Source organism: Coregonus clupeaformis, chromosome 16 (genome assembly GCF_020615455.1).
Source record: "Coregonus clupeaformis isolate EN_2021a chromosome 16, ASM2061545v1, whole genome shotgun sequence".
Lineage (NCBI taxonomy): Eukaryota > Metazoa > Chordata > Actinopteri > Salmoniformes > Salmonidae > Coregonus > Coregonus clupeaformis.
This window is the reverse complement of record NC_059207.1, coordinates 22,943,650-22,960,546: the sequence shown is the minus strand read 5'-3', so window position 1 is coordinate 22,960,546 and position 16,897 is coordinate 22,943,650. Positions and strand designations below refer to the sequence as shown.

General features: G+C 45.9%; 1 protein-coding gene across 1 annotated transcript in view; it reads left to right on the top strand.

Annotated features, from left to right (window-relative positions):
* The window catches only part of LOC121584284 (integrin alpha-2-like), a 55,152-nt gene that overhangs the window by 15,334 nt on the left and 22,921 nt on the right, over positions 1-16,897 (top strand). Inside the window, exons 13-15 of the mRNA XM_041900109.2 lie at positions 9,555-9,700; positions 11,721-11,864; positions 12,802-13,005. Of these exons, the coding sequence (XP_041756043.2) occupies positions 9,555-9,700; positions 11,721-11,864; positions 12,802-13,005 (494 nt within the window). The remainder of the gene's footprint in view (positions 1-9,554; positions 9,701-11,720; positions 11,865-12,801; positions 13,006-16,897) is intronic.

Here is a 16,897-nt window from a genome sequence, read left to right as displayed (position 1 = left end):
GGGAGTTTGAGTCGAACTGCCACCGGATTGATCACCTTCTCCACCACAAACGGACCAATGAACTTCGGTAACAACTTCCCTAGACTCAGTCCGTAAAGGAAGATCCCGTGTGGCCAACCAGACCCTATCTCCGATGGTATAGGTGGGAGCGGGGATCCGGCGACGATTCGCCTGGAGCTGATACCGGTCCGAAACTCTAAGGAGTGCCTTTCTGGCCCGATGCCAGGTCCGGTGGCAACGACGAATATGGGCCTGAACAGAAGGCACTGAGAGCTCCTTCTCCTGAGAAGGGAACAAGGGAGGTTGGTAGCCATACAGGCACTGGAAGGGAGACATCCCAGTGGCAGATGTAGGGAGAGTATTGTGGGCATACTCAACCCAAGGCAACTGAGAGACCCAGGAGGTGGGGTTGGAAGAGGCCAGGCAGCGTAGCGTGGATTCCATCTTCTGGTTGGCTCTCTCCGCCTGACCATTAGATTGGGGGTGAAAACCAGATGTGAGACTGACTGTAGCTCCAATGGCCAAACAGAAGGACTTCCAGACAGCAGAGGTAAACTGAGGGCCACGGTCGGAAACGATATCACTGGGCAAACCGTGGACCCTGAAAACCTCCCTAACCAGGATCTCGGACGTCTCCGAGGCAGAGGGAAGCTTGGCAATTGGCACAAAGTGGGCGAACTTGCTGAATCTGTCCACGATAGTCAGAACGACCGTGTTCCCCTCAGAAGCGGGCAACCCAGTAACAAAGTCCAGGGCCAGATGCGACCATGGTCGCCGGGAATAGGAAGGGGGTGAAGTAGTCCAGAGCTGGGCCGATTGGTACTCTTATTCTGCGCACACACTGGACAGGCAGCAACATACCCCCGAGTATCCTCGGCCATGGCAGGCCACCAAAAACGTCTGCGAAGAAACGCCATCGTCCGAGCCACGCCAGGGTGACAAGCCATCTTGCTGGCGTGGGACCATTTGAGGACCGCAGGACGAACCGACTCAGGCACAAACAACCGACCGGGTGGACCGTTACCGGGACCGGGCTGCGTCCGAAGGGCCGCCATCACCTCCTCCTCAATCTTCCACCTAACAGCTCCCACGACGCAGTTCCGGGGGAGAATTGTCTCGGTCTTGGACCCACTCTCCTCCGTCTTGGAGAACATCCGAGACAAGGCGTCCGCCTTGCCGTTCTTAGATCCAGGTCGGAACGTCAGGGAAAAATTGAATCGTCCGAAAAACAACGACCACCTGGCCTGACGGGGAGTTGAGACGTCTAGCTGATTGCACGTAAGCAAGATTCTTGTGGTCAGTCCAGACAATAAACGGTTGCTCCGCCCCCTCCAACCAGTGGCGCCACTCCTCCAAGGCAAGTTTCACCGCGAGAAGCTCCCGGTTACCCACATCGTAATTCCTCTCCGCAGGCGAAAGGCGACGAGAGTAGTAGGCGCAGGGATGGAGTTTACTGTCCGTGGAGCATCGCTGCGACAGGATGGCGCCAACTCCCACATCAGACGCGTCCACTTCAACGACGAACTGACGGGCCGTGTCCGGTTGAGAGAGAATCGGTGCGTTGGTGAATCGCCTCTTCAAATCCAGAAACGCTCGATCCGCCTCCGGATTCCACTTGAAGCTCCTGATACTGGAAGTCAAGGCAGTTAACGGAGCGGCCACACGGCTGTAATCCCGGATGAATCTGCGGTAGAAATTCGCAAACCCCAAAAATCTCTGGAGCTGCAATCTCGTACTGGGCTGGGCCCATTCCAGAACCGCTCTAACCTTCTCCTGGTCCATCCTAATCTCTCCCCTGGAGATGATGTACCCGAGAAAGGATGTCGTGTGGGCGTGAAACTCGCACTTCTCGGCCTTCACGAACAGACGATTCTCCAACAATCGCTGCAGAACCTGCCGGACATGCTGGACGTGGTCGGAAGGTTCCTTCGAGAAGATCAGAATGTCATCCAGGTAAACAAACACAAAGAGACCGATCATATCTCTCAGGACGTCGTTCACCATACTCTGGAATACCGCTGGAGCATTGGTCAGTCCAAACGGCATCACCTGATACTCGAGTGACCCATCGGTGTATTGAAACCCGTCAACCACTCGTCTCCCTCTCTGATCCGGACCATGTGATACGCATTGCGTAGGTCTAGCTTGGTGAACACCGTAGCACCCTGTAAGGAGTCGAAGGCAGAACTCATCAAGGGCAGGGGATACTTGTTCTTGACCGTGATGTCATTCAACCCCCGATAATCAATACACGGTCGAAGAGAGCCATCCTTCTTACCCACAAAGAAGAATCCTGCCCCCCAGGGGTGATGACGAGGGACCGAACGAGACCAGCAGCTAGGGACTCCTTGATGTAGGTCTCCAAAGCCTCACGTTCAGGGCGGGAGATACTGTATAACCTTCCCTTGGGGTAGACAGCTCCAGGGAACAGGTTGATGGCACAATCATATGGTCGGTGGGGAGGGAGTGACAGAGCCTTCTGCTTACTGAACACTTCCCCCAAATCGTGATATGTCTCGGGAACCAGGGACAAATCTGGGGGTTTAGCCTCAATCACCTGACTGGGAACCGAATGGGGACAGGCAGTCTTGAGACAGTTAGCATGACAATCAAGGCTCCAACTCGTTACCTTGCCCGTCACCCAATCGAACGTGGGATTGTGTTCCTTCAGCCAGGGGTATCCAAGGACCAGAGGAACATGGGAAGACGGCAGAATGAAGAATGAAATCATCTCCGAATGATTCCCCGACAACAGCATCTTAACCGGTTCAGTCCTCATCGTGATACGTGCCAGACTACTGCCGTTCAGAGTGGTCGCTTCAATGGCTTCCGGCAATTGCTCCTTGGAAAGCCCCAGCTGTTCCACCAACTCGGCATCAAGAAAGCTTCCATCGGCACCTGAATCGATAAAAGCGTTAATCGCTAAGCTCTGATTCCTGTTCACAAGGGTAGCCGGGAAACGGGGTCTGACAGAGGTATTGAGAGGTCGAAACTGGCTCGCTAAAAGTCCTCCCAACTTTAGCGAGCCGCGCAGTTTGGACGACCGCCGGGAACAGGTGGCGAGGTAATGTCCCGAACCACCACAGTAGAGGCAGCAGTTAGTCCTACGTCTGAGTTGGCGTTCCTCCTTGGTTAACCCGTGCCGCCCTACTTGCATTGGTTCAGAATCGGGAGACAGGACCTCTCCACTAATCCTGTGTGGTGGACGATGATCGACGTATTCTGGTCCAATCCCCGACCCGACTGGAACCTGAGAAGCTGATCGATTGGACGGACCCCATTGCTTCTCCCTCCTTCGCTCTCGGACTCGATTATCCACCCGAATAGACAAGGCTACCAAGCTGTCCAGGTCACTAGGCTCCGGATAGGAGATCAACTCATCCTTGAGCTGCTCCGACAGACCCTGGTAAAAGGCCGCTTGCAGAGACTCCTCATTCCACCCACTCTCCACAGCCAACGTCTTGAACTCGATCACGAAGTCGGCCACGCTGCGAGTTCCTTGGTGAAGCGAAAACAGGCGCCTAGCTGCGTCCCTCCCTCGGACGGAATGGTCGAAGAGCTTCCTCATCTCGGCCGTGAACCCCTGGTATGAAGCCATGCAGGGGTCTTGTCGTTCCCAAACGGCTGAAGCCCACTCCAGCGCTCGACCACGCAGCAACTCAATCACAAAGGCTATCCTAGCCTTGTCTGTGGCATAAGAGTAGGGCTGTAGATCGAACACTAACCCACACTGCATAAGGAAAGAACGGCATCTTCCCAGCTCCCCCTCATATTTATCCGGCGTCGGAACCTTGGGCTCACGGAAGGACACAGCTCCAGACGCGGCAGGCGAGATGGGTGAAACCGGTAGTGGATCCTCCACCGGAAACTGGCGCTGGTTCTGGACCTCCGTCAGACCGGTAGAAAGGTTCCGAACTGCCAACGCGATCTCCTGTAGCTCCGTGCTATGATGGCCCAACATCTTCTCCTGATGGGTAATGGCATGGCGAACAGAGTCCAGGTCCGCTGGGTTCATTACTGGCCGGATCGTTCTGTCACGGTTTACTAAGCCAGAACCCAGAAGCAGACCAGGACAAGGTAAGTTGAAACGAAGGTGAGTGTTTATTACAAATTCAAGAGTGATGCTGAATAATCCAGGGAACAGAGCGGGCGGCGTTGATTAGTTGTTGGGGGTGCAGTGATTGATCCAGTCATGGCTCGGCAGCCGCCGACCACCAGGCAGAGGTTGGATGAAGGTTCCGGGAGAATGACTGTAGACAGAACAAACGGAGGTAAGTACAAGGCAGGTCAACAAGGGGCAACAAAACAACAAAACTAATGCTAGTACTCTGAGGCTGATACGCTGGCAAAACATACTGTTTATGGCTAACGATCCGGCAGGGAATGGATGTTAGGGCAGAGCCTAAGAAGGGTGATGATCAGGACCAGGTGTGCAGATTGCTGATGGGATGCAGGTGCGGAAATCAAGAGAGCTCCCGCCTAGCCACGTTGCCCGGCAACCAGGCAGGGAGCGTTCCAGAACCCTCGGGAAACTGGAGATCCCGAGCAGAAAAACTAGTACACAGACCGGACCCGACTCAGACTGCCGGGATCGTTACACAAATACAAGATGACAATCTGTCTATTATATTTCATTGAAATATGAGTTATTGTGCTTGTGTTGAATGTTTTATAGATCGGAGGTGTGACCGTGACTGTCCTTGTGTTTAATGTTTTATAGATGGGAGGTGTGACCGTGCTTGTGTTGAATGTTTTATAGATCAGAGGTGTGACCGTGACCGTGACCGTGCTTGTGTTTAATGTTTTATAGATGGGAGGTGTGACCGTGCTTGTGTTGAATGTTTTATAGATCAGAGGTGTGACCATGCTTGTGTTTAATGTTTTATAGATCAGAGATGTGACCGTGCTTGTGTTTAATGTTTTATAGATGGGAGGTGTGACCGTGACCGTGACCATGCTTGTGTTTAATGTTTTATAGATGGGAGGTGTGACCGTGCTTGTGTTTAATGTTTTATAGATCAGAGGTGTGACTATGCTTGTGTTGAATGTTTCATAGATCAGAGGTGTGACCGTGCTTGTGTTTCATGTTTTATAGATGGGAGGTGTGACCGTGACTGTGTTTAATGTTTTATAGATCAGAGGTGTGACCGTGCTAGTGTTTAATGTTTTATAGATGGGAGGTGTGACCGTGACCGTGACCGTGCTTGTGTTGAATGTTTTATAGATGGGAGGTGTGACCGTGCTTGTGTTGAATGTTTTATAGATCAGAGGTGTGACCGTGCTTGTGTTTAATGTTTTATAGATCAGAGATGTGACCGTGCTTGTGTTTCATGTTTTGTAGATGGGAGGTGTGACCGTGACCGTGCTTGTGTTTAATGTTTTATAGATGGGAGGTGTGACCGTGCTTGTGTTTAATGTTTTATAGATCAGAGGTGTGACTATGCTTGTGTTGAATGTTTCATAGATCAGAGGTGTGACCGTGCTTGTGTTTCATGTTTTATAGATGGGAGGTGTGACCGTGCTTGTGTTTAATGTTTTATAGATCAGAGGTGTGACCGTGCTAGTGTTTAATGTTTTATAGATGGGAGGTGTGACCGTGCTTGTGTTTAATGTTTTATTGATGGAGGTGTGACCGTGCTTGTGTTTAGTGTTTTATTGATGGGAGGTGTGACCGTGCTTGTGTTTAATGTTTTATAGATCAGAGGTGTGACTGTGCTTGTGTTGAATGTTTTATAGATCAGAGGTGTGACCGTGCTTGTGTTTAATGTTTTATAGATGGGAGGTGTGACCGTGACTGTGTTTAATGTTTTATAGATCAGAGGTGTGACCGTGCTAGTGTTTAATGTTTTATAGATGGGAGGTGTGACCGTGCTTGTGTTTAATGTTTTATTGGTGGAGGTGTGACCGTGCTTGTGTTTAATGTTTTATAGATGGGAGGTGTGACCGTGCTTGTGTTGAATGTTTTATAGATCAGAGGTGTGACCATGCTTGTGTTTAATGTTTTATAGATCAGAGATGTGACCGTGCTTGTGTTTAATGTTTTATAGATGGGAGGTGTGACCGTGACCGTGCTTGTGTTTAATGTTTTATAGATGGGAGGTGTGACCGTGCTTGTGTTTAATGATTTATAGATCAGAGGTGTGACTATGCTTGTGTTGAATGTTTCATAGATCAGAGGTGTGACCGTGCTTGTGTTTCATGTTTTATAGATGGGAGGTGTGACCGTGACTGTGTTTAATGTTTTATAGATCAGAGGTGTGACCGTGCTAGTGTTTAATGTTTTATAGATGGGAGGTGTGACCGTGACCGTGACCGTGCTTGTGTTTAATGTTTTATAGATGGGAGGTGTGACCGTGCTTGTGTTGAATGTTTTATAGATCAGAGGTGTGACCGTGCTTGTGTTTAATGTTTTATAGATCAGAGATGTGACCGTGCTTGTGTTTAATGTTTTTAGATGGGAGGTGTGACCGTGACCGTGCTTGTGTTTAATGTTTTATAGATGGGAGGTGTGACCATGCTTGTGTTTAATGTTTTATAGATCAGAGGTGTGACTATGCTTGTGTTGAATGTTTCATAGATCAGAGGTGTGACCGTGCTTGTGTTTCATGTTTTATAGATGGGAGGTGTGACCGTGACTGTGTTTAATGTTTTATAGATCAGAGGTGTGACCGTGCTAGTGTTTAATGTTTTATAGATGGGAGGTGTGACCGTGCTTGTGTTTAATGTTTTATTGATGGAGGTGTGACCGTGCTTGTGTTTAGTGCTTTATTGATGGGAGGTGTGACCGTGCTTGTGTTTAATGTTTTATAGATCAGAGGTGTGACTGTGCTTGTGTTGAATGTTTTATAGATCAGAGGTGTGACCGTGCTTGTGTTTAATGTTTTATAGATGGGAGGTGTGACCGTGACTGTGTTTAATGTTTTATAGATCAGAGGTGTGACCGTGCTAGTGTTTAATGTTTTATAGATGGGAGGTGTGACCGTGCTTGTGTTTAATGTTTTATTGGTGGAGGTGTGACCGTGCTTGTGTTTAATGTTTTATAGATGGGAGGTGTGACCGTGCTTGTGTTTAATGTTTTATAGATGGGAGGTGTGACCGTGCTTGTGTTTAATGTTTTATAGATCAGAGGTGTGACTGTGCTTGTGTTGAATGTTTTATAGATCAGAGGTGTGACCGTGCTTGTGTTTAATGTTTTATAGATGGGAGGTGTGACCGTGACTGTGTTTAATGTTTTATAGATCAGAGGTGTGACCGTGCTAGTGTTTAATGTTTTATAGATGGGAGGTGTGACCGTGCTTGTGTTTAATGTTTTATAGATGGGAGGTGTGACCGTGACTGTGTTTAATGTTTTATAGATGGGAGGTGTGACCGTGACTGTGTTTAATGTTTTATAGATGGGAGGTGTGACCGTGCTTGTGTTTAATGTTTTATTGATGGGAGGTGTGACCGTGCTTGTGTTTAATGTTTTATAGATGGGAGGTGTGACCGTGCTTGTGTTTAATGTTTTATAGATCAGAGGTGTGACCGTGCTAGTGTTTAATGTTTTATTGATGGGAGGTGTGACCGTGCTTGTGTTTAATGTTTTATAGATGGGAGGTGTGACCGTGACTGTGTTTAATGTTTTATAGATCAGAGGTGTGACCGTGCTTGTGTTTAATGTTTTATTGATGGGAGGTGTGACCGTGCTTGTGTTGAATGTTTTATTGGTGGAGGTGTGACCGTGCTTGTGTTTAATGTTTTATAGATGGGAGGTGTGACCGTGCTTGTGTTTAATGTTTTATAGATCAGAGGTGTGACTGTGCTTGTGTTTAATGTTTTATAGATCAGAGGTGTGACCGTGCTTGTGTTTAATGTTTTTAGATGGGAGGTGTGACCGTGACCGTGCTTGTGTTTAATGTTTTATAGATGGGAGGTGTGACCATGCTTGTGTTTAATGTTTTATAGATCAGAGGTGTGACTATGCTTGTGTTGAATGTTTCATAGATCAGAGGTGTGACCGTGCTTGTGTTTCATGTTTTATAGATGGGAGGTGTGACCGTGACTGTGTTTAATGTTTTATAGATCAGAGGTGTGACCGTGCTAGTGTTTAATGTTTTATAGATGGGAGGTGTGACCGTGCTTGTGTTTAATGTTTTATTGATGGAGGTGTGACCGTGCTTGTGTTTAGTGCTTTATTGATGGGAGGTGTGACCGTGCTTGTGTTTAATGTTTTATAGATCAGAGGTGTGACTGTGCTTGTGTTGAATGTTTTATAGATCAGAGGTGTGACCGTGCTTGTGTTTAATGTTTTATAGATGGGAGGTGTGACCGTGACTCTGTTTAATGTTTTATAGATCAGAGGTGTGACCGTGCTAGTGTTTAATGTTTTATAGATGGGAGGTGTGACCGTGCTTGTGTTTAATGTTTTATAGATGGGAGGTGTGACCGTGCTTGTGTTTAATGTTTTATAGATGGGAGGTGTGACCGTGCTTGTGTTTAATGTTTTATAGATCAGAGGTGTGACTGTGCTTGTGTTGAATGTTTTATAGATCAGAGGTGTGACCGTGCTTGTGTTTAATGTTTTATAGATGGGAGGTGTGACCGTGCTTGTGTTTAATGTTTTATAGATGGGAGGTGTGACCGTGCTTGTGTTTAATGTTTTATAGATCAGAGGTGTGACTGTGCTTGTGTTGAATGTTTTATAGATCAGAGGTGTGACCGTGCTTGTGTTTAATGTTTTATTGGTGGAGGTGTGACCGTGCTTGTGTTTAATGTTTTATTGATGGGAGGTGTGACCGTGCTTGTGTTTAATGTTTTATAGATGGGAGGTGTGACCGTGCTTGTGTTTAATGTTTTATAGATCAGAGGTGTGACTGTGCTTGTGTTGAATGTTTTATAGATCAGAGGTGTGACCGTGCTTGTGTTTAATGTTTTATAGATGGGAGGTGTGACCGTGACTGTGTTTAATGTTTTATAGATCAGAGGTGTGACCGTGCTAGTGTTTAATGTTTTATAGATGGGAGGTGTGACCGTGCTTGTGTTTAATGTTTTATAGATGGGAGGTGTGACCGTGCTTGTGTTGAATGTTTTATAGATGGGAGGTGTGACCGTGCTTGTATTTAATGTTTTATAGATCAGAGGTGTGGCCGTGTATGTGTTTAATGTTTTATAGATCAGAGGTGTGACTGTGCTTGTGTTTAATGTTTTATAGATCAGAGGTGTGACTGTGCTTGTATTTAATGTTTTATAGATCAGAGGTGTGGCCGTGTATGTGTTTAATGTTTTATAGATCAGAGGTGTGGCCGTGTATGTGTTTAATGTTTTATAGATCAGAGGTGTGACCGTGCTTGTGTTTAATGTTTTATAGATGGGAGGTGTGACCGTGACTGTGTTTAATGTTTTATAGATCAGAGGTGTGGCCGTGACCGTGCTTGTGTTTAATGTTTTATAGATGGGAGGTGTGACTGTGCTTGTGTTGAATGTTTTATAGATCAGAGGTGTGACCGTGCTTGTGTTTAATGTTTTATATTGTGTTTCCTTGTGTCTTTACATTGTGTTTTTTATGGTCTTCCCAGGTTACTCTGTGACCACCCTGAGTTATGGACAGGCAGAATATTTTGTTGCCGGGGCTCCTCGCTCAAACCACTCTGGCCAGGTCATCGTCTACACTGTCACACCCTCAAAACAAGTCACTGTCATGGACTCTGAACGAGGGAAACAGGTACTACTGTCATGAAAATGAAATCTATTCAGTTGAGTTTTCCTTATTCAGATTTGTGCTGTGGGAAGCTCTCCCAACCCTAACAACAACCAATTGAGATTACTTGCCTACTTAAAGGGGGGCTAAACCCCCTGATTTAGCCTAGTTTTTCAGTCATTAAGAAATACAGCAGCCATCGCTGAAGCCAAACAGCAGTTAAAGTGGTGGTGCTTGCCTACGGAGCTGTGAGGGGAACGGCACCTCCGTACCTTCAGGCTCTGATCAGTCCCTACACCCAAACGAGGGCATTGCGTTCATCCACCTCTGGCCTGCTGGCCCCCCTAACTCTGCGGAAGCACAGTTCCCGCTCAGCCCAGTCAAAACTTTTCGCTGCTCTGGCACCCCAATGGTGGAACAAGCTCCCTCACGACGCCAGGACAGCGGAGTAACTCACCACCTTCCGGAAACACTTGAAACCCCACCTCTTTAAGGAATACCTGGGATAGTATAAAGTAATCCCCTTTACCCCACCACAAAGAAAAAAAAAAAAAAAGAAAAGAAAAAAAACATATTGTAAAGTGGTTGTCCCACTGGCTATAAGGTGAATGCACCAATTTGTAAGTCGCTCTGGATAAGAGCGTCTGCTAAATGACGTACATGTAAATGTAAAGTCACTCACCCTTCTAGATAACTTGACACAGTCTAACCAGGTCTTGTGTCTTTAAGTCTTTCACCAATTAGCTTTGGCCAGCTGGTGTGCGACCGTGGCAAAGTTGGTTTGACATTAGATAGCCTATCTCTGGGGCTAGTTTGGGATTGTCAATACACAGGTAACTGACAAAATAATTTAAACACTTGAGTAAATGAGGGATACAAAGTATATTGAAAGCAGGTGCTTCCACACAGGTATTGTTCCTGAGTTAATTAAGCAATTAACATCCCATCATGCTTAGGGTCATGTATAAAAATGCAAGCCATTATTTTGGCCACCATGGCTATGCCCCCATAGGATGACAATGCCCCCATCCACAGGGCACGAGTGGTCACTGAATGGTTTGATGAGCATCAAAACTATGTAAACCATATGCCATGGGCCGTCTCAGTCACCAGATCTCAACCCAATTGAACACTTATGGGAGATTCTGGAGCGGCGCCAGAGACAGCGTTTTCCACCACCATCAACAAAACACCTAATGATGGAATTTCTTGTGGAAGAATGGTGTCACATCCCTCCAATAGAGTTCCAGACACTTGTAGAATCTATGCCGAGGAGCATTGAAGCTGTTCTGGCTCGTGGTCACCCAACCAACGCCCTATTAAGACACTTTTATGTTGGTGTTTCCTTTATTTTGACAGTCACCTGGATTACACAATGTAAATGGAACAGTGTTTTCATATTGTACATCTTTTAGTTGTCTCATTAAATGCTTTAACTATTTGTACTATCTTCTCGCAAATCTCCGTTTTGAACAAGACTGACTTAATGAGCAAAATTATTCTATTTACACGTTGTAGTTAATTTCGGTACTAGAATAAATGTTTCTGGCTCACATCAACAAGCAAAAAGGTGTGATGGGTCAACTCACTTCCTTTTTATTGATTGTTTACTGCGTCAGGGATAGCGTACACAGATGTTTCACCTTCGCAGCGTTCTTCAGTGTGTAGGTACCACACTTTTTAAACCCTGTAATCATAGTCAAGTACGTGAATAATAATAAGCCATTTAGAAGACGCTTTTATCCAAAGCGACTTACAGTCACGTGCGCACATACATTTTTACATATGGGTGGTCCTGGGGATCGAACCCACTACCCCTGGCGTTACAAGTGCCGTGCTCTACCAGCTGAGCTACAGAGAACCACAGATGTAAGGGACATACTGTGTAACCACAAAGGTGCTGGATGCTGACCTAGACAGGTGCTGCTGTGCTATGCATTATGTGACATGTCTATTTCTCTTCATAAAACAAATGAACCTTGTCTTTTGCCACTGTACACGTCGAGCTTCATCTGTTGGGTGTTGGTGCTCTCTGTCCCTCTAGATCGGCTCGTACTTCGGCAGTGTGCTGTGTCCCCTGGACGTGGACAACGACGGTACGTCAGACATCTTGCTGGTCGGAGCTCCCATGTTCATGAACGACCTGAAGCAGGAGCAGGGGAGGGTCTACCTTTTCTCCGTTACCAAGGTAACGTGACGCAAGTTGCTGAAATCCACCTCACACCAACCATACTATGATATTTCCTTTCCAGCACGGTTCCAGCCACTATAGCGGATGCATAACCAGGCCAGCGCAGTACAGCTCAGCTCCATTTAGCTCAATAGTGTGAAAACGGTATCTGTGTGTTCTCAAAGTAACTTACATTTACATTTTAGTCATTTAGCAGGCACTCTTCTCCAGATCGACTTACAGGAGCAATTAGCGTTAAGTGCCTTGCTCAAGGGCACATCGACAGATTGTTCACCTAGTCGGCTCTGGGATATAAACCTTTCGGTTACTGGCACAACGCTCTAAACCGCTAGGCTACCTGCCGCCCTGAAGTCTGAAGAGACTGTCCTTCTCTCTCTGTATGTTCTCAGGGTATCTACCTCTCTCTCTCTGTATGTTCTCAGGGTATCTACCTCTCTCTCTCTGTATGTTCTCAGGGTATCTACCTCTCTCTCTGTATGTTCTCAGGGTATCTACCTCTCTCTCTCTCTGTATGTTCTCAGGGTATCTACCTCTCTCTGTATGTTCTCAGGGTATCTACCTCTCTCTCTCTGTATGTTCTCAGGGTATCTACCTCTCTCTCTGTATGTTCTCAGGGTATCTACCTCTCTCTCTCTGTATGTTCTCAGGGTATCTACCTCTCTCTCTCTGTATGTTCTCAGGGTATCTACCTCTCTCTCTGTATGTTCTCAGGGTATCTACCTCTCTCTCTCTGTATGTTCTCAGGGTAACTACCTCTCTCTCTCTGTATGTTCTCAGGGTATCTACCTCTCTCTCTCTGTATGTTCTCAGGGTATCTACCTCTCTCTCTGTATGTTCTCAGGGTATCTACCTCTCTCTCTCTGTATGTTCTCAGGGTATCTACCTCTCTCTCTGTATGTTCTCAGGGTATCTACCTCTCTCTGTATGTTCTCAGGGTATACTGAGTGAGCAGGGCTTCTTGGTTGGTCTGAGCCCAGGGGAGAATGCCCGTTTTGGGACGGCCATCTCTGCTGTGCCCGACCTGGACCAGGATGGCTTCTGTGACGTGGTGGTCGGGGCGCCGCTGGAGGACTCAGGGAGGGGCGTGGTCTATGTCTACAACGGAGATAAGAAGACGCTCCACAAACAACACTCACAGGTAGGGGTGGAGGATTCTGGGAACTTTCCCCAAATTCCTTGTTTTTTAAAGAATCTCAGATGGATGATTCCTGGAATCAGATGTGAACAAGCAGGGAGGGAATCCTCCTACTTGGAGTTCTGAAAGAGCTGGGACAGTTGGGAAAGTTAGGAAAATAAATAAAGTAATTCTGATGTTCACTCTTGGTTTTGATATTGAAGGATTAAAATGTTTCCTTTTTAGCCCCACAAATATTAGAATTAGATTTGTTCCTGCTTTATAGTGAACCAATTCAATAAATATGGCACTTTCCAAAACAAAACAGTTAATCCACTCTCATAGATCATCATATAATGATAACATCCTAAAATGTGGGAAGGGGAATGAAGGGGTGATGGAGTGCATTTCTTAACATTGACATAAAGGGGGAGGCTATATATACAGGGGTTACCGGTGCAGAGTCAATGTGAAATAACAGTAGGGAGGCTATATATACAGGGGGATACCGGTGCAGAGTCAATGTGCGGGGGCACCGGCTAGTTGAGGTAGTTGAGGTAATATGTACATGTGGGAAGAGTTAAAGTGACTATGCATAAATAATTAACAGAGTAGCAGCAGCGTAAAAGAGGGGGTTGGGGGGGAGCAGTGCAAATAGTCCGGGTAGCCATGATTAGCTGTTCAGGAGTCTTATGGCTTGGGGGTAGAAGCTGTTGAGAAGTCTTTTGGACCTAGACTTGGCACTCCGGTACCGCTTGCCGTGCGGTAGCAGAGAGAACAGTCTATGACTAGGGTGGCTGGAGTCTTTGACAATTTTGAGGGCCTTCCTCTGACACCGCCTGGTATAGAGGTCCTGGATGGCAGGAAGCTTGGCCCCAGTGATGTACTGGGCCGTAGGCACTACCCTCTGTAGTGCCTTGCGGTCGGAGGCCGAGCAGTTGCCATACCAGGCGGTGATGCAACCAGTCAGGATAATAATATAATAATAATAATATGCCATTTAGCAGACGCTTTTATCCAAAGCGACTTACAGTCATGCGTGCATACATTTTATTTTTTATTTTTTGGGGGGTATGGGTGGTCCCGGGGATCGAACCCACTACCTTGGTGTTCCAAGCGCCGTGCTCTACCAGCTGAGCTACAGAGGACCACTATGCTCTCGATGGTGCAGCTGTAGAATTTTTTGAGGATCTGAGGCCCCATGCCAAATCTTTTCAGTCTCCTAAGGGGGAATAGGCTTTGTCGTGCCCTCTTCACGACTGTCTTGGTGTTTTTGGACGTTGATAGTTCATTGGTGATGTGGACACCAAGGAACTTGAAGCTCTCAACCTGTTCCACTACAGCCCCGTCGGTGCTCAGTCCTCTTTTTTTTCCTGTAGTCCACAATCATCTCCTTTGTCTTGGTCACGTTGAGGGAGAGGTTGTTGTCCTGGCACCACACTGCCAGGTCTCTCACCTCCTCCCTATAGGCTGTCTCATCGTTGTCAGTGATCAGGCCTACCACTGTTGTGTCGTCGGCAAACTTAATGATGGTGTCGGAATCGTGCCTGGCCATGCAGTAATGGGTGAACATGGAGTACAGGAGGGGACTGAGTACGCACCCCTGAGGGGCCCCCGTGTTGAGGATCAGTGTGGCAGATGTGTTGTAACCTACCCTTACCACCTGGGGGCGGCCCGTCAGGAAGTCCAGGATCCAGTTGCAGAGGGAGGTGTTTAGTCCCAGGATCCTTAGCTTAGTGATGAGCTTTGAGGGCACTATGGTGTTGAATGCTGAGCTGTAGTCAATGAATAGCATTCTCACGTAGGTGTTCCTCTTGTCCAGGTGGGAAAGGGCAGTGTGGAGTGCAATAGAGATTGCATCATCTGTGGATCTGTTGGGGCGGTATGCAAATTGGAGTGGGTCTAGGGTTTCTGGGATAATGGTGTTGATGTGAGCCATGACCAGCCTTTCAAAGCACTTCATGGCTACAGATGTCAGTGCTACGGGTCGATAGTCATTTAGGCAGGTTATCTTAGTGTCCTTGGGCACAGGAACTATGGTGGTCTGCTTGAAACATGTTGGTATTACAGACTCAGTCAGGGACATGTTGAAAATGTCAGTGAAGACACTTGCCAGTTGTTCAGCTCATGCTCGGAGTACACGTCCTGGTAATCCATCTGGCCCTGCAGCCTTGTGAATGTTGACCTGCTTAAGTCTTTTTTTATTTTTTATTTTTTTTGGGGGTGGGGGGGGGTGGATCAGCTTAATATTGCAGATAGATTGTATCTTCTATCAATGTAATTGTCTGCATCACTTCCAATCTCCCATGTTTTTTATATATATACTCCCCTTTATTACTTTTCAACCCCGCCATCTTTTCCCTACATGGAGTAAATTAGTGAACAACAATGCCCAGGCCTCTACTTCCGGTCTATACTTACTATCTACACCTTATGCACACACTTAATTTTACAATAATTCTATTATATATATATGTGGTCCTCTGTAGCTCAGCTGGTAGAGCACGGCGCTTGTAACGCCAAGGTAGTGGGTTCGATCCCCGGGACCACCCGTACACAAAAATGTATGCACGCATGACTGTAAGTCGCTTTGGATAAAAGCGTCTGCTAAATGGCATATTATTATTATTATATATATATCTTTTTTTTTTTTTTTTTTTTTTATTAATGTATTTATTTTTTGCTCCTGAACTTCTTCTACTCTCAACCTCTCTGATCATGTTCATGATGTCCATCCGGTTTGCTTCTATATGCCATATCTTTCTAACTGTGCTCTTTCACAAAAGCTCCCAACCTACAACCTATATACTTATTATGGACACAGTATGCCTACATTATTAGCTATCTTTGTTATTATTTCTTGTTAGTTGTTATTAGTCCCATCCTTCAACTCTATTCAATACCTCCCATCTATCTCTTAACACCATCCATATAGGATTTCTATTTGCCATATATATTTCAACCGTACTGTGATGTTTTACAAAAGTTCTGAACCTTTCTATTCTCATTGCTTCTACAGATTGTGAATTAAAAATAAACATTTTTGCTAAAAGTATTATTATATTATTGATCGATTGACTATGACTTTTCAGATCACCCAGTAGTGCTATATGCAGGGTTAGCTCCAGGTAAATATTGCAATCCTTTAGCCATTCCTGGACCTGTGTCCAAAAACAAGCTACAAATGGACAGAACCAAAACAAGTGATCTAATGATTCTGTCTCTTCGCAGCAACATCTGCAGAGCTGGGAAGATTGTATCCCCCACATAAATAACATTCTATTGGTAGCAAGAATTTTATATAATAATTTAAATAGAAAGATTCTAATTTTTTAACCCGGTGTCGTTTTGCGTATCAGTTCATAAACACTATGCCATGGGATCGGTACGTCAAAGATCTCTTTCCAACTATTTTGCAATCTATATGGGACGGCTGTCAATCCTTTGGTCCTTAAGTGAAACTGATATACTTTTTTATTTATCACAATTATGTTCTTTAATGGAAGGCCGACAGACAAGTTCCTTACTTTCTCCCCCTTCCACTTTCCTCTTCCATTTTTGCGGTAAGGCTGCAATTATTTGGTTGTAATTTTGGGTAGAGCAGACATTTCCATATGTTTTTGTTAGCTGCATGTGCGACATAACTCCACCAGTCCTACCGATGATATCATTTACGAAGATTATACCTTTTTTAAACATTCTGTCAAAAAATAAAGTTTTTTTGTCAATTAGTATATTTGAATTTAACCACAATATTTGTTGCATTATTTGTTCTGTCGTTTCTGGAGGATTAAATTGAAATTGCAACCAACTTTCTATGGCTTGTTTTAGAAATAGTGATATTTGGGAAATTATTTCCTTTTCAAATAACTGCAAATGAGTTGTTGTAATCTGAATAAAGGGACAAAGGCCTTTC